Source organism: Danio rerio, chromosome 22, assembly GCF_052040795.2.
Source record: "Danio rerio strain M-AB ecotype USA chromosome 22, GRCz13ab, whole genome shotgun sequence".
Lineage (NCBI taxonomy): Eukaryota > Metazoa > Chordata > Actinopteri > Cypriniformes > Danionidae > Danio > Danio rerio.
In genome coordinates, this window is record NC_141042.1 from 26267225 (window position 1) to 26294734 (window position 27510).

At 35.7% G+C, this 27510-nt stretch overlaps 2 protein-coding genes and 1 long non-coding RNA gene across 3 annotated transcripts in view; 2 read left to right on the forward strand and 1 right to left on the reverse strand.

The window, feature by feature from the left end:
* fam20cl (family with sequence similarity 20 member C, like) overlaps positions 1-27510 on the reverse strand; it is a 588191-nt gene that overhangs the window by 175315 nt on the left and 385366 nt on the right. The gene's annotated exons all lie outside the window — the stretch shown is intronic.
* Positions 1388-11071, forward strand: LOC147838513 (uncharacterized). The gene is made up of 3 exons (XR_015522096.1): positions 1388-1410; positions 10169-10273; positions 10655-11071. It is a non-coding gene; the product is annotated as an uncharacterized LOC147838513 (long non-coding RNA).
* Positions 14738-15446, forward strand: si:dkeyp-20e4.8. Its single transcript, XM_087304493.1, has 4 exons — positions 14738-14790; positions 14960-15082; positions 15195-15242; positions 15351-15446. Exons 1-4 carry the CDS (start codon positions 14748-14750, stop codon positions 15362-15364), a joined length of 228 nt encoding a protein of 75 aa, XP_087160619.1. The 5' UTR covers positions 14738-14747; the 3' UTR covers positions 15365-15446.

Genomic DNA, 27510 nt, shown 5'->3' on the forward strand with positions numbered 1-27510 from the left:
TTGCAGCATATGAAATGTCCCATACACTATTTTAACTGTCCAAAATGGGCAAAAATATTTTATTGATAGTCAAAGCATGTTTAAAAATATGTGTGTATGTGTTATTAATGCATTAAAAAGGCAAGAAAAAACTGCTGTGTTCAAGACAGAAATAAGGAGTTTTTCATTCTATTACACAAAGGTGACTTTATTGTGTTTTATGTAAATGTACTTGTGTTTTTATTCTAATTAGGGTCCAATAATCCCAAATAGCAAAGATAAATAAAAAAATGCATGAAAAAAAAAACACCTTGGACCTTAAGAGGTCAAGGTCAAAATTATTATCCTCTTTTAGCTATTTCTTTTCGATAGTCTACATAACAAACTATTATTATACAATAACTTGCCTAATTACCATAAACTGCCTAGTTAATCTAATTAACCTAGTTAAGCCATTAAATGTCACTTTAAGTTGTATAGAAGTGTCTTGAAAAATATCTAGTCAAATATTATTTATTTTCATCATGGCAAAGATAAAATAAATCAGTGATTAGAAATGAGTTATTAAAACTATTATGATTAGAAATGTGTTGGGAAAAAAAAATCTTCTCTCCGTTAAACAGAAATTGAGGAAAAGTAATTATTATAAGGAATTATTGAATTTTCATAATTCAAAGTATAATATAAGCTCAAGCATAACATAAACTCAAGCATAACATAAGCTGGTGTATTTCACACAATGCATATCATACACTATTACCAGTATAATTTGGCCTTTACCAATTTATGTAATAAAAGAAAGAATCTATCATTTCTAAATTGTGCTAAAGAGACACAACAAGCTGTCTTTTCTGTCAAATATTATGTCAGTCATGATGTTAATGGTAAAACTCAAGGATTACCTTGCACCTTCTCAGAAATTTACCATTGATCATACAGTATGTATTACAAAAGGCAGATTTTTTTTTTATGCAAGAAATGCTTTTTAAATCATAATCTTAAACAGCTTAAGGCTCATTTTGGATTACACTTAAATGACATTACAATTGCTTAATGTAGTCCAATGCATTTTTGAAAAACAGTAGAAAATTTGCAAATAAGTGGGTTGCAGACAAAACAACTCATCTGTCTTCCACATTTGTAGCAAAAGAATGCAGAGGCCATACGAATTCATCTTGACTAAGGGTAAGGTTTTTGTTCAGAATTGTTCATTATACAAAATCATTGTGTTTTCTTTGTTACTATGTACAGATTTGAAAAGATGTACTTTCCTTAATAAAGAACTCTTCACAGCACTGCATCTGAACAGTCACAACCTAACAAAGCAGCACAACTCAGGATCAGTGTTATGGTGCCATTTTGAAGCTGGAACCTCATCCTGTGTAAAGAAATGGCAGAGTTGAAAATTCACTGTTTGTCTTGTATTGTGTGGTAAGTCATAGTTTTATAAATTTTTAAATTTCATTGCAACACCAAGTAGTCCATTCTGTGGCCAATATGATATATAGGGGATAAAATGGGACCGATGTGATCATTGTTTTGATTTCTAATTAAGTACTCAAGGGGCTACACACGTAGCTGAAGTTAGCTACATTGAGTAGGACATTTCTTTCAGTATACTCTTAAAGAGATAATTCACCCAAAAATGAAATGAAAACTCTGTCATTAATGACTTAATGACATTCACTTGTCCAAATATGTCTGAGTTGCTTTCTTTAGTTGAATACAAAAAATATATTTTAAAGAAAGATGAAAACCTGTAAACATTAACTTCCATAGTGTTTGTTTTTTTTCTACTATGTATGTCAATAATTTCAGGCTTTCAGCTTTCTTTAAAAAACTTCATTCATGTTCAACACAAAGAAACTTGCAAGTTTTATAAAAAAAAAAAAAAGGTGTACAACCACTTGAGGGAGAGTAAATAGTGAACTATTCCTTTAACCCAATCTAGTGGACTTTACTAGAAAATTGTATAGAAACCCAGTGCCTTAGAAACCTTGTATAGAAACCTTAAACCCCTTACATTATATACTAGATAAAACTTAACAGCCATACTTGAATTAAGTATTACTGTAAGTCCAATAAGATTGTAAAGGTTGTAAGTTAATTCAAGTAGGGCTGTTTAGTTTCACCTTGTGTAAAAACATAAAGGGTTTAAGGCAACAGGTTTCTATGCAGTTTTCTAATAAAGTCAACTAGTTTGGGTTAAGAGTGTAATGTGTTACAGTAATAGCAGTGAATCATGCAGGCATAAAATAAATGTTTAGCCATGTAAAGCAATAAACTTGTCACAATTTAGCAATATTATTAGGGTGGAGCACTGTATGCTGTTGGTAGTTTTAATATAATTGATGAGTCAAAAGTGTGTTTTAAATAGCAAGAAGTGATCAGTGCAGTTACTGTCCTCATATCTGAGTCTGTTGAACTGTCAGATCTGCTTGGAATATGTGAAAACATGCTGCAAATGTTGAACTTATTCAAGCAGTTAATTCAAGAGTGCCAAGTTTAATGACACTTTACAGTTATAAATAAATATCACTGAACTTTCTAAATGAAACCTAACAATCATCCTGATTCTTTGTTTTTTAATGATATTGTGCACTTCTGATACTTTACAGTGGCAAAACCTGGGATAACACATGGGAGCCTTCCTGGAATTCCTGACACTTTACACCCAAGTCTCCTCATGCCAACCGGTTTGCAATATGAGAGTCTAGTCACCATAAACACCTGGACTCGCCAAGCACACTTTGGTTCTCAGTGTTTTGTAAAACTTTTTTTTTTGCTCATCTTCGGTAGGTACTTGAATATGTTTTTGAAAAGTGTCATAGCTTTTTGGTACTTTTGCTGTTTGAGTTCAGAAAGTTGTCATTATAAACATTTTTGCAATTGTCATGAACTCTTGTTGTTGTTGTGAAAGTTTATTATAATGGCATTTATAAAGGCATCATTTGAAAAGATGTTTTGCAGTGCAGTTTTACTTGAGCTTGACATACCAGATGTATGACATGAATAAATATCACAAAATATAATAATAATAATACAAAATATATACATTTCCTTCAATTATGAAAGTTTTTAACCGCTTTTATATGTTTGGTAATAAAATATTCCAATAAAAACTGTTATAAAATATATATTTTTGGTGTTTGCATGTTTGTGTGATTTCTTTTTGTGGTATTATAAATAATTTATAAATGTTTCACTAAAAATGTATTGTGTTTATTTGCATACTCATTTACAACACACTACTATTTTTACTATTTAATGGGCACTATATTTGTCCTTGAAGTTTGACATATTTATATTTGTATACCTACAGGATGCAGGGTTCATTTACAGGAAATGCTGAACTATATATGTTTTCAAACATGTACTGTTTACTGACAAACGTGGCCTTTGTCATCTTTCTTCAGCCAAGGACTGAAGTCTAAAATAAAAATTTCTCCTTTACGGGTAGAGACTACTCGTTTTACTCACACGTGCATAAATCATATTCTCGAATCGATTACTTTCTTGTAGCATCTGAACTGATTTCTAACATTGGCAAAACCAAATATAATAACATAATAATATCTGACCATAGCCCTGTCACGCTCCAACTTGAAAATATTCTGCCAAAGTGTAATTATTGCTGGCGTCTCAACCCTATGTTAATCCAAGATCCAACTTTTTTTGTCATACTTAAATGATAAAATGGATGAGTATTTCTCAACTAATGATAATGGTAAAGTCTCAGACTCAGTCTTATGGGATACTTTAAAAGCTGTAATGCGGGGACACATTATTTCATACGAATCATCTAAAAAGCGTGCTTTGAATAGCCGACTGCTAGAAATTGAAAATATACTCCCAAACTATGAACAAGCATACAAAAAGTCACTATCCAATTCTGATTATAATAAAATATTAAAATTAAAAAATGAGTATAATTCTATCCTAAATAGACAGATAAGTAACCTACTTCTCAAACTTAAACAGAAACACTTCGAGCTGGGAGACAAACCTGGAAAACTACTTGCAAGACAACTAAGAGGAGAACAAGCCAACAAAGTAATTCATATGGTAAAAACAAAAACAGGTGATTTAATAACAAATCCTGATGAAATAAATGGTTGTTTTAGGGAATTTTATTCAGATTTATACACTTCTAAAGCTAATCACAATGACCCAAATTACGACAACTTTTTCTCAAAATTGGACATGCCAAAGCTCAGTGAGATCTCTAAACTAGAACTGGAATCCGAAATATTAATTGAAGATATATTAAAAGCAATTCATGCCTTTCCCTCAGGGAAAGCCCCAGGCCCAGATGGCTTTGGGTGTGAGTTTTTTAAATTCTTTAGCAAGAAACTAGCCCCCTATATGCTGAGAATGCTGCAAGACTCAATTAAGAAGAATACACTTCCAGATTCATTGTATGATGCAAATATCTGTGTAATTTTGAAAAAAAGGAAACCTGAGACAGATCCAGCCAATTGCAGGCCCATTGCCCTTTTAAATTTTGATCAAAAAGTGTTGACTAAAATATTAGCTGATAGACTGGCACGACAAATTTCTACAATTATCCATCCAGATCAGACAGGCTTTACTCCAGGAAGGTTCTCATTCTGTAATGTCCGCCTTTTACTTAATATTTTATATGCAAAAGATAAATTAACCAACAAACCAGCTGCAATTCTCTCATTAGACGCGCAGAAAGCCTTTGATCAGATTGAATAGCCGTATATATTTGAAACGTTAAGGCAGTTTGGATTTGGAGACAAATTTATTAACTGGATCAAAATAGTTTATCTACGTCCATCTTCATCTGTTTTGACAAATGGCATCAGATCTAACCCCTTCGTATTGCAGCGGGGAGTACGTCAGGGTGACCCTCTATCCCCTCTTCTTTTTAACATTGCACTTGAGCCATTAGCAGTAGGAGTTAGAACTAATCCACATATCCAGGGTATTTCTCTTGGCAATGCCGAAAGCTTGATCAGTCTATATGCTGACGACGTTTTACTTTACATCTCTGATCCAGTTTTTATATAAGATTCTCAACTATATTGATAGTTTCAGTAAGTTGTCAGGTTATTCAATTAATTGGGAAAAAAGTGAATTTATGCCTTTAACAAATAATTTAAGTGACACTTTTTTAAACAATTTACCTTTTAAAATAGTAAACAATCATTTTACTTATCTCGGCCTGAATATTCCAAAGAACCCCAAACACTTATTCAAATTAAACTTCTTAGATATGATTAACAGAATCAAAGCTAACATTGAAAGATGGAAGTTGCTCACATTGTCACTAATTGGCCGGGTGAATGTGATAAAGATGGTTGTTCTGCCAAGGTTCTTATATCTTTTTCAAAATCTCCAGATATATTTACCCATGTCTTTTTTTTTAAACAAATTGATTCAATTATTCTCTCATTCATTTGGATCTATAAAATACCTCGCATAGCCAAAGCCCATTTACAAAAAAATACAGATAGCGGAGGTCTTGGCCTTCCAATGTTCAAGCACTATTACTGGGCAGCAAATGCCAGAGCTCTCACATTCTGGCAAAGGGGTGTTCTGGAGGATGTGACATATGAGACTTCCCCATTATGGGTTTATGCCGAGGCCATATCTGTGCTCTCTCCCAACATTGCTTTTACAGAGTGTAAATTAATTAAAAAACAAGGAAGCTGTAATTTTGTGGTAAGGAATTCGTTACGGATTTTAAATCAGATAAATAAATTTTACAAATTACCTAAGGTTTCAGTCAATACGCCGATTTCACACAATCCTTCATTTAAACCCTCCCTGATTGACAGTACTTTTACAGCATGGAAAAGAAAAGGGCTATCTCGCATAGGAGATCTTTACATAGACAATCAATTTGCATCCTTTACACAGCTGAAGGATAAGTTTTCTCTCCCGCAGTCTCATTTCTTTCGCTATCTGCAAATTAGAAACTATGTAAAGGAAAATATCTCACAATTTATAAACAAACCAGAAAGTCATATTATTCAGAAACTTCTATCCTCAAACCCTAATACTAGACACCTAATATCAAGCTTTGTTCGTGTTTTTGAGGCTCCAATATGCACTAAGCACATGAAGATAGCTTGGGCCATGGATTTAAATGAAGAAGTGGCTGATGAGATCTGGGAAGAAGCCCTGTCAAGAATAAAAAAAGCTTCAATAAATTCGAGACATAAATTGATTCAATTTAAAGTTTTACATCGCCTTCATTTCTCTAAAACTAGATTAAGTAAAATCTTTCCCTCTGTATCTCCTAAATGTGACAGATGTGGTAGAGCAGAGGGGACTTTGGCACATTTATTTTGGTTTTGTCCTGTTCTTTATGAGTTTTGGTCCAGCATCTTTGAGTTGTTTTCCAGTGCTTATGGAACCACTATCCAACCTGACTACAATTTGGCTATTTTTGGATATACAAACATAATGGACACTTTTCCTTCAACCCAACAGCAAGCCCTGATGGTTGGCATGATCACAGCTAAAAAGATGATCTTACTTAATTGGAAGTCTCCAAAGGCTCCCTGTTTTAAGAGATGGTTGAATGAGCTGCTTTATGTCATTCAAATGGAGCGACTACGTCTTGAAACTTCACAGAAAAAAGCTGAAACCACAAGGGGACCTATTTTAAGACTCTTGGGAATCTAGCATTTTACCTTTGGAAATTTTCATCTCTAACTCATATATTCATGACACTGACTTTGTAGAAATGTGAATACTGTCATCTTTTTAAAAATTTGTTTATGCTACATATGTCATGTGTATATTTATGTACATTTGATAACTGAGACGATTCCTCCTTTTTTTTTTTTTTTTTGAGGGGGTGGGATGGGGCTTATGTCAATTATTTTGTATTGTGTTTATTATTATTTTTGCATTATTATTTGTATTGTACTGTGTTTGTTAAAAATCTTATAAAAATGGTAAATAAAACTAAATATTCCAAAAAAAATTTCCCCTTTATTATACCATATTTATTCAAATTAGTATCACACCATGCAAGTTATTGTGTCTTGTGGTGAAACTCAATCTGGATAATTTTGTAGACACTGCATTTAATTATTGTTTTCATCATGGGTTAATTTGCTAATTATTTTCTTTATTAATCAAATGATTTGTAAGAATAGCTGCATTGTAAAAATCATGAAAATAGTAAGAAATGAGGTTACAATGGCGAAAAGATATCTTTACAAATGCTATGAATAGTTCAAACTTCCAAAAGATTAAAAAAACATAGCCATTAAAAAAATGTAAACCTACAGATTATCTAAATTAAAAGTAAAATAATTTTTGGCTGTATATTTTTTTTTGTTAGTTTTGAAAATGTTTTTTTTGGCATCATTTGTATTTCTTGCATTCAATAGAACATTATACAAATAGTTTTTTATTTATTATTATTTTAATTTTCATCAGAACAGCAGTGGTACTGGTATCTTGTACTAACATGTACAGCAGTTTTTGTTGGACATTCTAACAAATACATACAAATGCTTCAAATCAAAGACAAAAATAAAAGGAGATAAAACAAATTTAGAAAGACAAAATTGAGTTATCGACATATTCTTATTAAATGACAACTTACTTACTTTGAGATGTTTTTTGTTGAAGTTGTTTAAATTTTTAGACTTTTTTATTAAACAAATGTTACAAACATACTATCTGCTATGAAATGCAAAAACTTTGAAGCTCAATATCTCAAAATCATTCAGAACGCAGATACAACCTTATAATTCCAAGATGACAATATAGTCATGGAGTACCCTTAAGAAAAATCCAGAAGTACACATTCTTTATCACAAAATTCATATTTTAAAAGCTCTTAATGTCAGTAAATGTATTTATTTCATAATTTATCATTTTTTCATATAGAGTAGCTCATATATATACATGTTGTAAGCAGTTAGGCATACAATAATGATCTTAATTTACACCACTGATTGATTTTAGAGGCATGCATACATACTGTACATGTCTATGTATTTTAAAAAAAAGAGACAACAATTTGGTTATAAATTATGAAAATCAGATTTTATTACATGCTTTAGATTTAGGGTTAAGGTCTTCGTCTTCTTTCTTTACAGTAAAAGAAAATTCGCAGTCAATGTCATACTAATCAGTTGGAGCTTTATTTTCAAAAACGTCTGTTCTCTGCTCCAGTCAAAACTTACAGGTACCTTGCAGGTCTCTGGCTTGCACCCTCGTATCGTTGTTGTTTTTTTTCTCAGCTATTTTGTTGCTTTCTGAGAATGATGATCCAAAGACCTTTCAACCCCTCTTTGTTTAGGCCACATGTCGTATCTTAAAAGAAGAACACAACAACATTAAAATATATTAACATCATTTGGACTGGGTAACCATATGTTTATATTTGTGCCAAATAATACGAATACATACTTTTCAGTAGCAAACAAGCAGGACAGTTCTCTGAAGGAACCAGGATGAGTTGAAAGGTATTTATAGTGGTTGGCCATCTCTGCCACAAGAATCCTCTGCTTCCCTTGAAGATTCCTTACTAGCAGGATGATGTTGAACACCCTTCTCTTTGTTGTTAGACCGACAGTGTCTGAAATGTATTCATAAGAAGCAAGTTGTATCACATGGATTATACATCAACTTTTAAAGAATCAAAACTGACAGAAGTCTAGTGTACATACCATGCCGTAAGACGAAGACATCCACATCACTTTTGTTGTTTGTTGTCTTTGCTTCTGCTAGTGAAAAAAAAAACAATAATAGTAACACTTACAATAATTCATGGCTACATGTAATATTAATAATAATTTCCTCACCATCTGCCCTCTCCTCTACATCACAGACCAAAGTCTTCCAATTGGTTCCCGGTCACTGCCAGTTCCATGGATTCTGTTTTGCAACTTGCTTTGCAGAGCGGATGTTTTATTTATTAATATTTAATTAAGTTAAGTTATTCCTTAATTTTTACATAAAAGGTCAATTAATTTAGGTAGGCTACTTTATTTGTTGATGTTCGAGATCGAGGAACATGTTTGCCAGTAAATAATGCTCTCACCACTTTAAAATAATAAATAGATAAATAACTTGCGAAAAGGATGCAATAAAAAATGCAAGTGCTTAATCATTCTTCACAATCGGATTTGTACGTGCAATCCCTAACTGAAAAACGAATGTGAAAATGACAGGCAGTTGCGTCTCTGCTAAAATTAATTTAACGACAAATTTCTTTTGCATTTTTTCCCCTTTAGAGATCAAGAGAGCTGTATTTAAAGAATTATTTAACTAAAACATGAATTGAATGCCCAGTTCTTTCCTGTGTGCCTCCGCGTCAGGTTACAGGTGCACCCTGACCTGACCCCGAGACCAGATCTCTGCATTATTGCTTTAATTTCACAATTTTCATAACTGCATTGCATTTTCATATGGTAAAATATCAAAATTTATGTTCTGATAGTAGTAGGAATGACGGGAGTGTTAGTAATTAATGACAGAAAGAACTTTCACTTTTGAGTGAACTTCTGTCACGTGTTATTTTAGTATGATGAAAAAAAAATGTAACAAAAGTAGTAATGCAGTATTTTTCGCTCTGCCAAGCCTTCTCTGTTGTTGTTGTGGAGCAGCAGCATGCTTCAGTCATCTTTTTTCCCCGCCCCACCCCGCCTCCGACTCCTGAATGTCTCACTCACTCACTCATGCGGGCATGCACTGCGGTCTCATGAGGAAACGCGGCTTTTTGATATAATGTTTTCTTGTTCCCGAATACAAATCATTTTTCAAGTATTTGTTTGAAATAAGTATTGGTAAAAACACGCTATTCGTGCTTATCTGAATACCGAATTCGGGTTCTGCTCCACCCATGATACATATAGCCTATATATATATATATAATATTTTTTTTGCATCGCACCCTCCTGCGATGTGACTATCGCGGATGCGCACATCGCGATTTCGATGCTGAAACGATGTATCGTGCAGCCCTAGTGTGTGTCTGTATAAAATGTAGAAAATTGCTTTGATATTTTTAATTTGATTTAAATTGTGAGTTGTTACAATTTTACTTTTGTAAGTGTATCAAGGATCTTATTTAGAAGGGCAACAGTAGAGCTGAAGGTTCCTATAAAACATGTCAGGTTTAAACCAGCAGAATCATGCACTCTGCTTTCTGGTGATGTTATTTCCCTTATTTCTTGTGCGTTTGTGTCAGGAGAAACCAGAGGAGGAGAAGCAGTCGATGGCAGACCTCGGCCTGACAGACACTGAAGCACAGCAGCTGCTGGACAAAGACAAGGAGAAGAGCCTGCAGGAACAGGTACATCACTAATGTGTGCGTGTAAACACAGCACATCCCTATTATATAACAATGTAGAATTTAGTCAAGGAAAATCAAATTCACTCATTCAATCATTTCCAGTACTATGAATTTGAACATCCTACTCGCATACAGTTTCAAACGTACTATATAGTAAGGAAGTATGTTGGATGCAGCTATAGTCTTTGATAATACACATGTGCATGACATCACCACTTCTGAATGATACACAAAACTGGTTAATTGATTATTGGAGCTAAACCACAGCTATTGGCCAGTTAGTCTTCCATCTTATAGTGTCATATACTGAGTCAATGTTAATATGACGGAATCAAATGCTGATAAGTTAATGTCTAATCCAGTCTGTAACTATGTTTACAGGACACTGAAGATTCGAAAGAAGGGACGTCTGTTTGACAGAATAAACCAAACAAGTCAAGTGCCTTAATTGCTCTTCTGCATTATTTCCTTTTGTATTCTCTGCTACTGTAGCAATTATTCTGACTGTTATTAGCCAGTGAGGACAGTCAAGTGTGGGAGTCTGACTGCAGTATCACAGGAAGCATCATAGGGAGACTGACAGCCTCTCCTAAAGTGATCTTAGAAGCCGCTGACAGTGTTAAAAGTGAAAGACGATGGTTTGTGCAATCGCTGTTTATGTCTTGTGTTTGCATGTTCTCTTGAGACTCAAAGGGACATTTCATGTTACAGAAATGCAGTACACTACAGTACAGTACACTACTACACTTCTGTAGTCTGCTGTTAACAAATGTGATGGTACAATAATAATAATAAAAATATGTATTTGACTTGTGTGTTGCTCTGTTTGTTGTTGTAAAGAAATGCATATTACTCAGCAATGATGCATTAAAATGAGCAAAAGTGTGGGTGGGGTACTGAAGGAGACATGAAGACTGGAGCTGAATTTCTGCTCTCGTCCTCTTGACCACAGAAATATCCTCTTGTTTTGTCTGACCTTTGTTTTCTTGTTGCTGAAGTTATTCAAGATTTTGTTCTCAATTGTACGCATGTGCAGGTTTCAAGTTGATCTATGTTATAACCAATCAGATTAAACCATTTATGTGTTGACGCAGTTAGAGACGTTATGTCACACTACAAGTGTTGTTGATTTGAAATTATATACGGATATTCACAATATCATATATCTTTCAGTATTTCTGCCCTCTGCTGTTCCTGACTGTTTAGCGCCATCTTGTGACTCAATAATAGCCCACACAACAATATTCATTAATTCATTTTTTCAGATAAGTCCCTTTATTAATCCAGGCTTGCCACAGCGGAATGAACCGCCAACTTATCCAGCTCATGTTTTACGCAGCGGATGCCCTTCCAGCTGCAACAATTCACCTGTACCGCATCTGCATGTTTTAGGACTGTGGGGGAAACCCATGCGAACGCAGAGAGAACATGCAAACTCCACACAGAAACGCCAACTGAACCAGCTAAGGGTCGAACCAGCGACCTTCTTGCTGTAAGGCGACAGCACTGCCTACTGCCACTTATATATATATTTTACATAAAATTATCATTATTAAACACACACAGGCATGCAGGCCCAGATTAAGAACTCAGGGGCCCCTGGGCACATTGTCTTGTAAGGCCCCCTACCCGGCCGCACCCCTATATTTAAATAAAAAAATAAGAATAATATGATAATTTTTTAATAAAATGAATCTAGAATTTGTTGCCCACACATTTAAATAAATAATATATAGTACAAGTATATTTATAGTATACAAAGAGTTAACTTATTTTTCAAAGCATTGAAAAAAAATACTAATATAACTAGTGAAAATTCATTTTATTTAGTGTCCTTGTTCACGTTCACTGAATTAGTACTATATATAATTCAGTACTAATATATATATATATATATTTTTTTTTTTCTTTTTTAAGGGTATTTTTAATGTATAACTTTTACAAACGTATAAAGCATATTATTGGCATGGTATATAACACACAATGCCTCTCCAATCCAGTTCAATGAATCTGAGTCTTTCATAATACACACACCTATTAATGATTTGGTGTCTCTCTCCTCCTCTCCCTGTATTTTTTTACTCTCCTCTTGATTATACTTAATTATAAACCTAAAAGTATCCGAAATCACACACACTTTACCTCTTCTCCTCTCCGGTCTCTCTGTTCTTCAGGGCCTTTCTCTCTCTCTGTCTCCCTCTCTCCTTTTTCTGTCTGTCTCTCTGACATGATGAATCCTGTCCGCGCTGCGCTGCTGTTACTTTCCTCCGCCTGGTTAATGCTAGCTTACTCATCTAATGTTACCATAACGTTTTCTTCTATACCCTCATTCTGATCATGGGTCTGTTTAAAGAAGGTGTGTATGGAACATGCCTCAAAAACATGCCTCCTCTCCTCTTTCTCTCGCGTTTCTCTCCATCTATTAAATGTTCTCCACACAGAGCCATGAGGTCGGAGTATACGGGTGAAGTTGGGCTAGTTGCGGCAAATGACTTCGGAAGATTGTAGATAACATTGTAGATATAAATCAATTCTATTAAGATGTTGCTAACATTTAACACCAGATGGAAAATAACAGTTTATAAAATATAATCACTATTTAGATGCTGTAACACATGTAAAATAGACTAAACTTTATTAAGTGGCCTACTCACGAGGCACTTTTGACTTTATATCACATTTACATTATTTCTTACAAAATGTTTCTTCCTGTTAAAAATAAAAATTTTTCCAATTTGATATGTTATGGGGAGAGCAAAAGTTGCACAAGTTCAGCCAATGGTGGATTCGAACCGGGTTGATCAATCGCTTCAAAAGATGTTGCTGTGTGCTTTTGGAGGTACGCCACTGACAACGTGACCTACTCCGCTCTTTACTCATGTTGTTTCTGTCAATCAAGCATCGATGATCGTAAATCGTGAATAGCTTATTCCAACTAGGTGCGCTATTTGCAATTAGCCTAAAATGACACTCCGAAATTGGCTTTTTTTTTCCCCTCGCAGGGGCCCCAAGTGCGCACAGGGCCCCAGGGCCTGTGCCCATAAGGCCCATTGGCTAATCCGTCCCAGCAGGCATGCACACAAGTTGTAGAGATGAAGTTCTTCTTCTTCTTATAAGTTTTATTGGCAGTTGACATACAACTTTTAGGTGCATTACCGCCACCTGCTGGTTAGGAGTGTGGGCCATGATCACACTTTCTATCCATCTTTAGAAAAGTTAAAAACAAAAACAAAACAAAAAAATCGAAATAACAAAAAAAGACCTACATAACTTATATCTATATGATTTTATCTAGACAATTTTTAAAAAAGTATTAAAAATTCTATACAGTCCTCATCTGACTTGTTTTTTTAGCATTTTAACCAAATTAAAATACGTATTGATTCTTTTCAAATTTAAAATAAACACTTTCCTTTCTCTATTGTACTTTGGACACTTCATAATAACATGCTCCACGGTTTCTTCTTGCCCACAATAATCACAATTTCCAGTCTGATGTTGATTAATTTTGTACAATGTACTGTTGAGTCATGTATGTCCAAATCTGATTCTTGATATTATACTCTCTTCCCTCCTACATCTACTTGTTATTCTTCCTTTATCCACATTTCTTTGTATATTAAACAACCACCTCCCATTTTTCCTTCTTCCCATTGTTTTTGCCACCTATTTATTAAAAATCGCTTGATCAAAACTTCATCTCATTTTTACTATATTTTAATTTAAACAGTTTTGAGAAACACCTACCCGATATGGTTATTAGTCCAACAGTACCATGGTCAAATACTGCTGAATGGTTACTACCAAAACCCATTGTTGATACATCACTGGTAAAGAGAAGAGATAAGAGTGCAGAGAGCAATTTTTAATATTCAAATGGTGCAAACATATATTAAAGACAAATATTTTAATCATGTTTTAATATATACAGATGCATCTAAAGATAGTGGAAATAGAGTGGGGGTAGCATACACAGTAATAGATTTTAGAATTAAAGTTATTAAAAGAATATCAGATGATCTTTCAGTGTATACTGGAGAAATGGAGGCAATACTACTGGCACTTCAATGGGTTGAGGAAAACAGATTGTTAGGAGCACTGGTATGTTCGGACTCAAATTCCTCACTGATGACATTAGAGAGTGGACATTTTGAAAGCAGAAAGGATATTTTGGTCGAGATATTGCAAACACTATATCATTTTCAGATGATGGGATTAGAAGTTAAACTCTGTTGGGATCCAGCTTATAGTGGAATAACAGGGAATGAGTTGGCAGACGAGAGCGCTAAAGAAGCTACAAGAAAATCAATTATAGACATGGAAATAAAATAAAAAATCTGGATCCGCTGGTCACTCCTCCTCCTGTTGTCCTCTGTGGGACTGCAGACCGGTGTGTGGTACAGGTGTCGCTCATTACCACTCACACCAGAGGCTTATAAATATGAATCAGTAAAGACGACATGCACAGTGGCAGATGACAGCAGAATCATGGTTTCCTCTCAGTTTAGTGCTCACCTGTGAGTTGCTTTTTGGGTTTGACAAGTTGATGTTCAGTGAATATACCTTTGGCTGCACTGTTGTGTTGTGAATAGTTTCCCTGTGGTTCAAGTTTTCTGTTAATTATAATGTGAATATGAATAGCAGTAAACGGGTGTCTTGATCAGTTCTTCTGTGTTTGTTTTTCAGTGATTTTACTGAACTCAAGCCTGCTGATATCAGCGAGTGGTGGACATTATGGTCACGGACATGGTTACGGTGGACATGATCATGATGACGATCATGACTATGACTACTGCAGGAGGTCCTCTAGTAAGAGTTTGTTATTCTAAGACACCTAAATTTCGTTTCATGAACCGAGTGATGCTTGACATTTATTTCTTTGCTCCATTAATCCTCTAAAGTGCAACCCTTTATTTCTCAGAAACTATAAATGCATGTGAAGGCTCTATCCTGCGTCTGTCCTGTCCTGGTAAGATGAAGTCGCAATCCATTAAATAAGTGTTTTTCAAATTCTGCTCTTTTAAATGTTACATGGGCTTCTCTCTTGTCTCAACTTTTGGCTTAATTTTTCTTGCAGGTCGCAGGAGCTGATCATGTTGTTTTTGTCTGATTTTTCTGCCAGTGTCTCCCCTACATTGACATTACACTTTTAATAAATGCTTAATGCAAATAATTTGTGGGATTATTATTATTATTATTATTATATATTCATTTATTTTGTATTAAATCGGATTAATACATATTATATAACTCAGGCAGGGATGCTAAAACCCTGATCCTGGAGATTTACCTTCCTGCTTAGTAAAGCTCAAACCCTCAACCAAATCTGAACCAATTAATGATGACCTGAACAGTACTTGATGATTACAAGCAGGTGTGATTTTTGATGTGGGTTGGAACTGAAATCTGCAGAAAGGACAAACTCTCTAGGTACAAGGTTGAGCACCTCTGTACTAGGGCAAATATACTGCAAAATACATTTGCTTTCTTTTTATTTATTTTTTCTTTCCAAATATCTTAACAGTTAAATTTTAAAGCAGATTTTTCTAGACAAACAAAACATTAACCTGTTATCTGAAATAAGCCAATATTAAGTGAGTATTTCCTTTAAAACAATTAATCTTGTTTTTCCTTTTGACATAATAGGTAGGTGTGTTTGATTATGGCTTGTAACAATAATTGTCAGGAAGGTAGATTTCTTGAAACAGGGTTTAGCACTCCTCCACTAGGGCAAATGTTTGTGGTAAAATGCAGTCAAATTTAGCTTACGAAGGCTGCAGTTGCTGTCCTAATTTTAAACTTGTCAAACATTGGAAAATGAGTTCCTCTAACTACTGTAGGATCTGTTTGATAACGATTGCTTTTGCAGACCAAATTACGATAATAGAATATTGGCTAGGTCTGTGTTTTTTTTTTTTTTTTTTTTTTTTTTTTTTTTTTAACTAAATTTAAAATAACTGAGGAACTGACCAATCCCCCCCTATTTGCCCACAAAAAAAATTAAATAACAGATTTTTGCTTTGTTTTTTGTTGTTAAGGGTAGGGAAATGGATAAATAACTTTATAATTCATTAACATGTCGGTGGTTCTAAAAATGCCTATTTTCTCTGGTCAAACAAATCTGAGCTCCTGACGTAGCTTTCAAAATAATAGTCCTGTAGTCCTCTGCGAATCAGCACCCAGGCATTTAATTATTATTTGATTTTTGATATCTATTTTTAGACATTTATCATTACAATTTATCATTTAAAGTTATAGCTCACAGACAAATTTGCTGCTATGCATCTGATGCTGAGCAAGATTTCCGAAGAGCACCTGAGGTGCGTTTCCCAAACATTGATATAACTCGCAGCTGAACTCTGATAGCACGATGCATCGAGTGTTCCCCAAAACCCGTAGTTTTTGTTGCAAATCCATCGCTTGAACCACGTTAGTTATAATGAAAAACTGGGTGGAGTAACAACTTCTTTAGAGAAAACCCCATAATTGATTTGTGTGAATGACATGATATTGTTTACATGCACATACATTTAAAATAAAATATTAGACAAAAAAAAAAAAAACGAAAATCGAGAGAAGAAAAAATCTATGTATGGAAAGCTACGTCAATGCACCAAGATATCAACGTCGTGGCATGATAACTGTAACTAAACCAAATCGTGAGACCAGAGTACATTCACACCCCTACTCGTTACAATTGTAGACCTTTTTCTAGGCTGCTGCATGGAGGGCGCCATAGTGACCTGCGTCTTCCGGTAGAATGTTTAGAACTTCCGTTTACAACCGGTAAATTGCGATCAGGGCCGGATTATCCAATGGGCATTATGGGCACGGGCCCAGGGGCAAGTGAGCATTTGGGGCCCGTGCAAGAGGCAAAAAAAAAAAAGTCTTTTTCTGAGGCGGAAAAAAGTTATTTTCAGAATGTTGTTTTGGCACATCTGCTGGCCGACTACTGGAGACAATATGACTAAAGAGCAAAGCAATAACCATCGTCAGTGGCGCAGCGCATAAGTGCCTATCATTGTGTTTTGAGGCCATCAACTCGATCTCGGTTCGAATCCACCGTCTGCTGAATTCACCTTTATTTTTCTCCCCATCACATATCGTATTGGAAATACATTTAACAAGAAGGAAATGTTTTTTTTTAATTAAAATAAATATGTATTTAACCTTTAGCCTTTTACAGATGTGCAAAAACAGTATCTAAAAGTTTATTTTATTGCAAATAATCTGCAGCTAATTTACAGTATAAAACAGCTTATTGTTATTTTCCACATGGTCTTAAATGTTAGCGACATCTTAATACAATTAATCTGTATTTAGTCACCCTCTTCTGAACCCTGGTCTGAAGCCTGATCATCTGCCACAACTAGCCCTACTTCACCCACTTTCTCCGACTTCATGGCACATAGCCTAATGACACATGCCTTAATAAAGATGCCTCCCTCTCTGTAAAAAGCATCTATTGCTTTAGACCAGGGCTCACCAATCTCGGTCCTGGAGGGCCGGTGTTCCTGCAGGATTTAGCTTCAACTTGCCTCAACGCACCTGCCTGGATGTTTCAAGTATACCAAGTAAGACCTTGATTAGCTTGTTCAGGTGTGTTTGATTAGGGTTGGAGCTAAAATCTCCAGGACACTGGCCCTCCAGGAACAAGTTTGGTGACCACTGCTTTAGACAATATATTGTCTCCTCATAGCAAATAGTCGCTACCATAGTATTATTACAATTTCATCTTCTTATTATTATTATTAGATTATCATCATCATCATCATATTTAAAACATGAGAAAAAGGCACCATATATTATCAATTAAAAGCACGCAGACTTTTTTTCTTGATTTCTTTCTTTATTTTTTTTCAAAACTAAATGGAATGCTGTAATTGGTCAAGCGTGGAAATGCAAGTCTAAAAAATAACGCGCGCTGCTGTGAGCGGACTGTAGTGTAGTAGGTGTCGGATATCGAAATGAGTGAAACAAGTGGATTTAGCAAACGCAAGCGAAAAAGAGAAAAGGAGGAGAGGGAGGCCTCTTTATTGAGGCATGTGCCATGCATTCAGACCTTCTTCAAAAGTACCCATGATGATGATGAGGAGGGGAATGAGGGTGAAGAAGACGTTATGGTGACGTTAGGTGATCAAGCTAGCGTTAACCGCACGCAGGAGGCTAACGGCAATGCGGCACAACATGAGGCAGAGGCTGTGGCTAGCTGCAGTGGCGGTAACAGCAGCAGCACAGACTGGGTTCATCATGTGTCTGACCCTGCTTTGTGGGGGGTAGTTAATGATGATGCTCGCGCCGTCCTGATTGATCGTGGGTCTCCTGCTTTCCACAACAGGCAGAAGAAATATCCAGGCTCAACCCGTGATGGAGGTTTGAGAGGGAAAGTGCGCTCCCTCACTAATGAATTGCTTCATTGCAAACTGCCAAATGGAGAAACAGTTTCTAGAGACTGAGCCACATACTCACCATCTACAGGTAGTATTTTTTGTTTTGCTTGTATGCTTTTTTCAACAACTAAAAAAATCTTTACAAGTGGCTTTTCTGATTGGAAACATCCCGAACGTGTGCGTGAGCATGAGAAAAGCACAGAGCACTGTAATAGCATGTTAGCATTACTTCGGCGCTCATCTGGCAGTGGAACCGTAAATGCTAAACTAGTACAACAGTTACAGGATGAAAAGCATTATTGGTGCAAAGTGCTCAAACGGGTTGTGGCTGTCATTAAATTTTTAAGTGAAAGAGGACTGCCTTTCCGTGGTGATAATGAAGTTCTTGGATCACCACACAATGGTAATTTTCTTGGCATTCTGGAAGTCATTTCTCAGTTTGATCCTTTTCTTGCTGAGCACATTAATAAATATGGACAGATTGGTAGGGGCAACACATCCTATCTTTCATCAACTATATGTGAGGAGTTGATTCAGCAAATGGGTGAAAAAGTGAAAGCTACTATAGCTGCAGAAATACAGCAGGCAAAGTATTTTTCTCTGATAGTGCACTCTACTCCTGACCTGTCACATACTGATCAGCTGACGTTCATTTTTAGATTTTTGAACAAAGATGGGAAAATCATTGAACGATTTCTTGGCTTTGAACCAATTGAGAGTCACACAGGGCAGAGTCTGGCTGACACTGTAATGGCTATGCTTGACAGTTTAAACTTAGATATAGCAAACTGCAGAGGCCAGGGATATGACAATGCAAACAATATGTCGGGGCGATATAATGGGCTACAGGCTCACTTGAAAAACAAAAATCCTTTAATCCATTACATACCATGCGCAGCACATTCCCTCAATTTGGTGGGGGTAAATAGTATAGAAGGCTGCTGTCAAGATGCAAGCAAGTTCTTTGATCTCATGCAGTCTTTTTTATGCATTTTGTGCAAGTTCTACTCATAGATGGAACGCATTTTTCAATAATGCAGACATCAAGGTAGACATGACATTGAAATTACTGTCATCAACACGTTGGAGTTGCCGTGCAGATGCATCTAAAGCCCTTTGTGGAAATTATGCACAAATCAGGGAAGTACTTCAGAACATGTCCTCTGATACAGGAGAAAAACGTGAAACACGCATGGAGGCAGCAGCACTAAACTCAAAATTGGGCACTCTTGACATGTCATTTAGTTTTGGCACTGTGTATCAAGCAGATTCAAAGTAACAAGTGAGGCATTACAAAAGCCAGACATGGATCTGATGACTGCAATTCGTCTGTTTGAGTCTTTGAGTCTTTGATTAATAACAGGTTTGGGGTTTTACTAAACCTGGACACTGAGGATTTGCCTACTGTTGTAAACATGCTGATGCACTCTGTGCTCGCTATAATTCAAATTTAGATCTGAACTTTGCTGATGAAATTATCCAGTTCAGATGTTTTGTAAAAGGTGAGCTGGATAAGTCTCCTCAAAAACTGCTGCAGGTGCTCTTGAAACAGTCTGCAGTCAACTTTCCCCAATGTGTTTGTAGCTCTACGAATATTTTTGACATTGCCAGTTACAAACTGTGAAGGAGAAAGATCATTTTCACAGATGGCAAGAATTAAAAATGAACTCAGAACAACACAAACACAGTAAAGTCTCAGTGCACTGTCGCTGATGGCCATTGAATCTCAGCTGGTCAAGGAGTTAGACTTTGATGATATTGTAGCTGAGTTTGCTAAAAGAAAAGCTAGGAAGAAGTCTTTCTAAGAGAAAGAGAGGTCCTGAAAAGAAGAGAGACAGACAGGAAAAGCCTGTTAAAATCAGAAAAGGAGAGAGAGAGAGACACAGATAAAGCCCCTGAAGAGGAGAGAGAGAAAGACAGATAAAGCCCCTGAAGATGAGAGAGACAGTTAAAGCCAATGAAGAGGAGAGATTTTTTTATTGTATTAAAAAAAACCTTTTTAAGTTTAACCCACCCATTAAACTGTGGCTGAAAATATTTGGCACTATTGTAAAGCCAGTCCTGCTGTATGGCTGTGAACTCTGGGGACCCACATTTAAATTAAACTATGAATCTTGGGAAAACACTCCAGTTGAAATCTTTCATCTGGAGTTTTGCAAAAACATCCTCGGAGTTCACAGAAGCACACCTAGCCTTGGTTGCAGAGCAGAACTAGGCAGGTTCCCTCTGCTCTCAGAAATCCAGAAGAGAGCAGGGAAGTTCTGGCTCCATCTGTCAGACTCCAGCCCAGAGAGCTACCATCAGCAAGCCCTCATATATAGAAATGCACATCCGGCCAGCGACCCCATGCACTATCTGGTGGGAAAACACCAACTAAATTCACAAACCCTGTCCCAACATATAAAGACTAAAGAAATAGAAAAGATTACCCAGGAGGATTATAACCTCAATTGGCAAAATAAAGTACAACAAATAAAAAAGTTAGCGTGCTTCAACCAGATTAAACCTGGTTATGAACTGGCCCCGTATCTGACCAACATTAAGAGCCCCGGTCAGAGAAAGCTGATGAGCCGGTACCGTCTGAGTGGACACAGTCTGAGTGTGGAGACGGGCCGACACAAGCGCAGCTGGAGGAGCCCAGAGCTCAGACTGTGTCCACACTGCCCTGCTGGAGTTGTGGAGGATGAGCTGCATTTCCTCACTCAATGCAGCAAATATCAGAGCATCAGAGAAGCTTACTTCACACAAATGTCTCTGATTCTACCACAATTCCAGCAAGCCACAAATACGGAGAAACTCCATTATATTTTGGGAGAAAATGAAAAGTGTCTCCACCTAGCAGCACAGTACGTGTCCTCATGCCACCATATGAGAGAAAAAGGCTGAACCCCCTCATCCCTTATTAAAGCTCTCTGTCCTTACCATTTATTATTATATACTTTTGTTAATCTTTTTTTTTATTAACTTGTTTATTGTGACAACATATATGTATAATATAACGATATGTATATGTGTTTGTTTATTATTACTTATATTTCTTTTATCTATATGAATATTCTGTATTTTGTTATTGCTTTGGCAACATTGTGATTTGTTTTACAGTCATGCCAATAAAGCTCTTTGAATTTGAATTTGAGAGACAGATAAAGCCCCTGAAGAGGAGAGAGAGACAGATAAAGCCCCTGAAAGGAGAGAGACAGATAAAGCCCCTGAAGAGGAGAGCGAGAGAGAGACAGATAAAGCCCCTGAAGAGGAGAGCGAGAGAGAGACAGATAAAGCCCCTGAAGAGGAGAGAGAAACAGATAAAGCCCCTGAAGAGGAGAGAGAGACAGATAAAGCCCCTGAAGAGGAGAGAGAGACAGATAAAGCCTCTGTAGAGGAGAGAGAGAGAGACAGATAAAGCCCCTGAAGAGGAGAAAGAGACAGATAAAGCCTCTGTAGAGGAGAGAGAGAGAGACAGATAAAGCCCCTGAAGAGGAGAGAGAGACAGATAAAGCCTCTGTAGAGGAGAGAGAGAGAGACAGATAAAGCCCCTGAAGAGGAGAAAGAGACAGATAAAGCCCCTGAAGAGGAGAGAGAGACAGATAAAGCCCCTGAAGAGGAGAGAGAGACAGATAAAGCCCCTGAAGAGGAGAGAGAGACAGATAAAGCCCCTGAAAGGAGAGAGAGAGAGAGAGACAGATAAAGCCCCTGAAGAGGAGAGCGAGAGAGAGACAGATAAAGCCCCTGAAGAGGAGAGCGAGAGAGAAACAGATAAAGCCCCTGAAGAGGAGAGAGAAACAGATAAAGCCCCTGAAGAGGAGAGAGAGACAGATAAAGCCCCTGAAAGGAGATTTTTTTGATTTTACAAATCCTTTTATTAACAAGCAATTATTTAACAATTGATTTACAGCTCAAATCAATTCATTTATAAAAAACAGCTCTTCATTAATGACAGAACACAAGCCATCATCGCAACACCATTCAATTTTAAACACATTAATTGCTTTCATCATTTTATAGTAATTAAAATCAACAATAATTCTTGATTTTACTAGGTTTTTAAAAACTACTACAATGTTTTTACCATTCCTCTTTTCTATTTCATTTTTTCTTGTAATATAAATAGCTGATTTTGCTTGACCAAAAATAAAATTCAATAATTGACATTTATATTTGTTTTGTCTTATATATTTAAAACCTAATATAAAACATTGTTTCGTAAATAAAAAACCAAGTAAAGAAACTAAAACATTTAAAAGATCAAACAGAGGAGCAAGTCTTTTACAATACATAAAACAGTGACAAATTGTTTCCCTTTCTAAACAAAACGGACATTGATCACTCACACTAGAATTTATTTTAGTCACAAATGCATTAACAGCTATAGCACCGTGTAAAATTCTCCACTGCAAATCCCCCGATCTTTTATTCAATGGTGGTTTATACAATATTCTCCATTCTGGTTTTTCTTCTTCTACTAAACACAGTTTATCTCTCCACACAGTGTCAGATCTCTCTTTTAAAGTACACTTATTATTTAGTTTCACAATATTTTTATAAAGCACTTTCCCTTTAACTGTACTAAAATCAACATTCCCATTTTCCTTAAAACATAACAATGGACTATTAATCCCAGAATTTTCAATCTTAGGTGTAAGTCTAATGTCTGGGAAACAATCTTGATCATTAGGGAAAATAATACCTTGACTGTAACCTTCAATTAAAATTTTTTCTTTTTCATTTAAAAAACTTTTCAAAACATTCAAAAATTTTGTAACAAACCTCACCGATCTAATTCCCATATATAAAGCAACATTTTCTGCATCTCTTAGTCCAAAACCCGCCTTGTCAACAATGTCTCTTAGTTTGGTCATTTTGTTGGAAATAAGCAATTCTTTTAGTCCTGGGGTATCATCTTTTGTTACATCAAGGCGACTGCCAAGAAGTACTGGTTCTTCAAGCAGCCAGAAAAGAGATGTTGTTGAATCTGCCTGCGAATGTTTAAAAAGTCCCCATACTTTAAAAATACTTTTGTAAAAAGAAGGTATTCCAGTTAGATCTAGATGCACATTATCTGTCAAAAAAAGTGACGCATGAAGATTCAAGCCATTTATTCCACGTAGGATGCATTGAGCTAAAGGCCTCCACACGAGATTTTCAGGCCCATACAACAACTTCTGAACGAATTGTAGTCTATATGTGGCTCCCCTGCTCACAAGATTCACCAACCCTTGGCCACCTTCATCTCTTGGCAGAAACAGAACACTTTGAGGTGTCCAGTGCAAATTGTCCCAAAAGAAGTTGACCAGTTCTCCTTGAATTTTTGGTAAGAGTCCAGCAGGTGGATCAACACAAGCAAGTTTATGCCACATAGAGGAACTCACCAAATTGTTAATAATGAGTGTTCGTCCTCTGTAAGAAAGTTGTGAGAGCAACCATTTCCACTTCTGTAAACGACTTTGAATTTTTTCAAGCAATCCGTTCCAGTTTTGTTGAACAAAGTCACTTTCACCTAGGTAAACTCCAAGGTATTTTAAAAAACCCCTCTTCCATTTTAATCCTCCAGGTAATAAGGGAGGGTCTCTTTTCCAGTCACCTATGAGAAGTGCTTCACTTTTTTCCCAATTAACTTTAGCAGAAGAAATCTTTTTAAAATTGTTAATAATACATTCCAGTCTTCTTACATCATCAGTGTTAGTTATAAAAACAATAACATCATCTGCATATGCTGAAAGTTGCACTTGAGCATTACAGTGGGGTATAGAAAAACCTTTTAATTCCGCTCTTATTCTGTGTAGAAGAGGTTCAATGGCAATGGAATATAACATTCCTGACATAGCACAACCCTGTCTAACACCTCTCTGTACATCAAAAGGAGCGCTTAAACCACCATTGATTTTGAGTACACTTTGAATGTTACTATACATTACCTCAATCATTTTTATAAAATGAGTACTAAAACCAAAAACCTTTAAAACTTTTTTCAAATACTCATGTTCAACACGATCAAAAGCTTTCTCTTGATCTAATGAGATCAATCCACAATTAATACCAAATAATTTAGCAACTTCTAACGCATCCCTAATTAAAAAAATATTATCAAAAATTGATCTATTTGGTATAGAGTAATTTTGATTAGGCTGTATAATTTGGTCCAGTACTTTACTTAGTCTTACAGCTAAAGCCTTTGATAAAATTTTATAATCTGAACACAAAAGTGACACAGGTCTCCAGTTACCTATTTTTTGAAGATCTCCTTTTTTGGGTAAAAGAGTAATAACTGCTCTTCTACAACTCAAAGGCAATGATCCTTTATTTAAACTGTCATTTAAAACTAAAAACAAATCTTCACCAATCACTGGCCATAAAACTTTATAAAAATCAACAGGAATTCCATCAATGCCAGGCGATTTGCCATTTTCCATGCTCATCATTACTGTATATAATTCATCTTGTGATATAGGCAGCTCAAGCATTGCATTGGATTCATCATCAACTTTAGAGAGATTTTCAAAAAAAACTGAGTTTTCAACATCCCTCTGTAATACTTCACATTTATATAAAGATGAATAAAAATTAACTGCATATTTGCGAATCTTACTAGAATCTGTAATATCTTCTCCTGTTTCAGACTTTAGTGAATGTATTAATCGGCTTTTTCCATTCTTTTTTTCCAAATTGAAGAAAAATTTTGAAGGTGCATCCATTTCTGAAATATTTTGAAACCGAGAACGAATTAAAGCACCCTTTGCTTTTACATTCAATAAATCTGCAAGTAAATCTTTTTTAGTTTTACTTTCTTCAAAATCAGTGCTATTATTTGTAGAAGCTGTTGTATTTAAAAGTTCTGTTATACTTTTTTCTAACTCTTTCATTGCTCGCATTGTTTCTTTAGTAACATTAAAAGTGTACTCTTTACATAACTGTTTAATTTGTATTTTCCCGCAATCCCACCATTGTTGCAGTGAAGAATACATTTGTTTTTGTTTTTTAAAATTTTCCCAAAAAACAGAAAAAAATTCTTTAAAATTTTCATCATTTAAAAGTGATGTATTAAAGTGCCAGTATGCACTTTTTACTTTCACCGAATTGACAAAAATCTTACAAATAACCGCACAGTGGTCAGAAAACAAAACAGGAATTATACGACAATCTTTGACATAATTTATTTGAAACTTAAACATATAGAACCTGTCAAGTCTTGCCATAGAAATTTGGTTATCTTTGCTATGTACCCAAGTATATTGTCTATCATTTAAATGTACATTTCTCCACACATCACATAAATCACAAACTTGTACTAAATTCTTCATTTCTTTCTGTGAAGCATTATGTGGTTCTAAATTATTTCTATCCATTTTATCATTTTCTGTGCAATTAAAATCTCCACCTAAAAACAATAAATCTTCTGAATCTACATTATTGATAACATCACAAAACTTCTTTAAAAAAATTATTCTTTCAGCTCCTTTATTAGGAGCATAAATATTTAAAAACACCATTGTTGCATGTTCAAACTTGACTTTGACTTTCAAAAAACGGCCTTTAACTATTTCTTCTGTTTCAACAGACAGTGGAGACACTGTCTTAGAAAACAAAACAGCTACTCCTCCACTGTTGTAAGCCAAATGGCTCATAAAAATCTGACCATCCCAATCTTTCTTCCAGTTTATTTCATTAAGATTGTCACTATGTGATTCTTGAATAAACGTGACATCTAGGCGTTTCATTTTTATGAATTCAAATAAACACATTCTTTTCTGACTGTCTCTAGCACCATTTAAATTGAGAGTTCCAATGTTAAACACCCTCATAGTAAATGATGTTTTAAAAATAAAAGAAACAATCAGAAATACTGCAACCTTAACCAAGAACAAATTACACCAAATCTGGTTTTTCATCATTAAGGAGGTTTTTTTTCTTTACTTTACCCACTAATTTCCTTAGACGATAAACCTCTGTGTCTATGAATGCACCTTCTCTAGTCAGAATCTTTACATCTTTCACGAAAGCAGAAACATCTTCAAAATAATCCTCAGCCTCCACGTTTGGTAAAAATTTTGTTTCCCTCAGAAATTTCTTGATTCCCTCAGCCGTATATCTTTGTGTTTGACTTTCACTTTCATTTTGCGATGAAAAGGAATAAACTGAAGAACTGGAATCAGAAGAATCAGCATCGTTATCTGATATTATATAATCAGCCTTACTTTTGTCTTTTTTTGCTTGTTTGATCATTTTGTTTTCACTGACTTTTTTTCTTTTATTAGGAACTTTAAAGATTTGCTCTGGTTCAATTTCCATTTCCACTATCCCTTCACCTGTACTTTCCTTAGCTGTTCCAGCTGTGGAAAAAGTTGCCTTTTGGCTACTTGTGTCATCCTTAGAATTAATTGAGGTTTGAACAGCAGACGAGCCTGCTACTACCTCTGCCATAGTAGGAGCCACCGCACCTCCCCCGCCTCTCTCCTCAGAGACCGCAGCATCAGCCGCAGGTGCAGCGGCATCTACCGCGACAGACGCAGCCGCAGAAGACTCGCCTTGTACGTCTCCCTGACCTGTCTCACCTCCACTTGTACACGATCGAATTAAATGCCCAATTTTTCCGCACCCGAAGCACTTCATTATGCTCTCGGATGTTGCGTAAATGGTGTAATTGAACCCATCTACTTTGACATTAAACGATAGGTTTAATTCGTCATTGTTGTCTTTCAGAATCATATAAACTTGTCTTCTAAAAGACATCACATGTTTAAGCATGGGTGATTTACACCCAAGAGCAATTTTCCTGATCGGTGAAACTAATTTGCCAAAAGAAGATAATTCTTTTGCAATGCATGCATCGGAAACAAACGGAGGTATGTTTGA

What these genes read in the sequence shown, in the direction of transcription:
- si:dkeyp-20e4.8 (XM_087304493.1), top strand. Translation starts at nt 14,748, where the DNA reads ATGACAGCAGAATCATGGTTTCCTCTCAGTTTAGTGCTCACCT. An exon ending in TCTCAGTTTAGTGCTCACCT is followed by an intron (nt 14,791 to 14,959) that starts GTGAGTTGCTTT and finishes TTTGTTTTTCAG; the next exon opens with TGATTTTACTGAACTCAAGC. An exon ending in CTACTGCAGGAGGTCCTCTA is followed by an intron (nt 15,083 to 15,194) that starts GTAAGAGTTTGT and finishes TTTATTTCTCAG; the next exon opens with AAACTATAAATGCATGTGAA.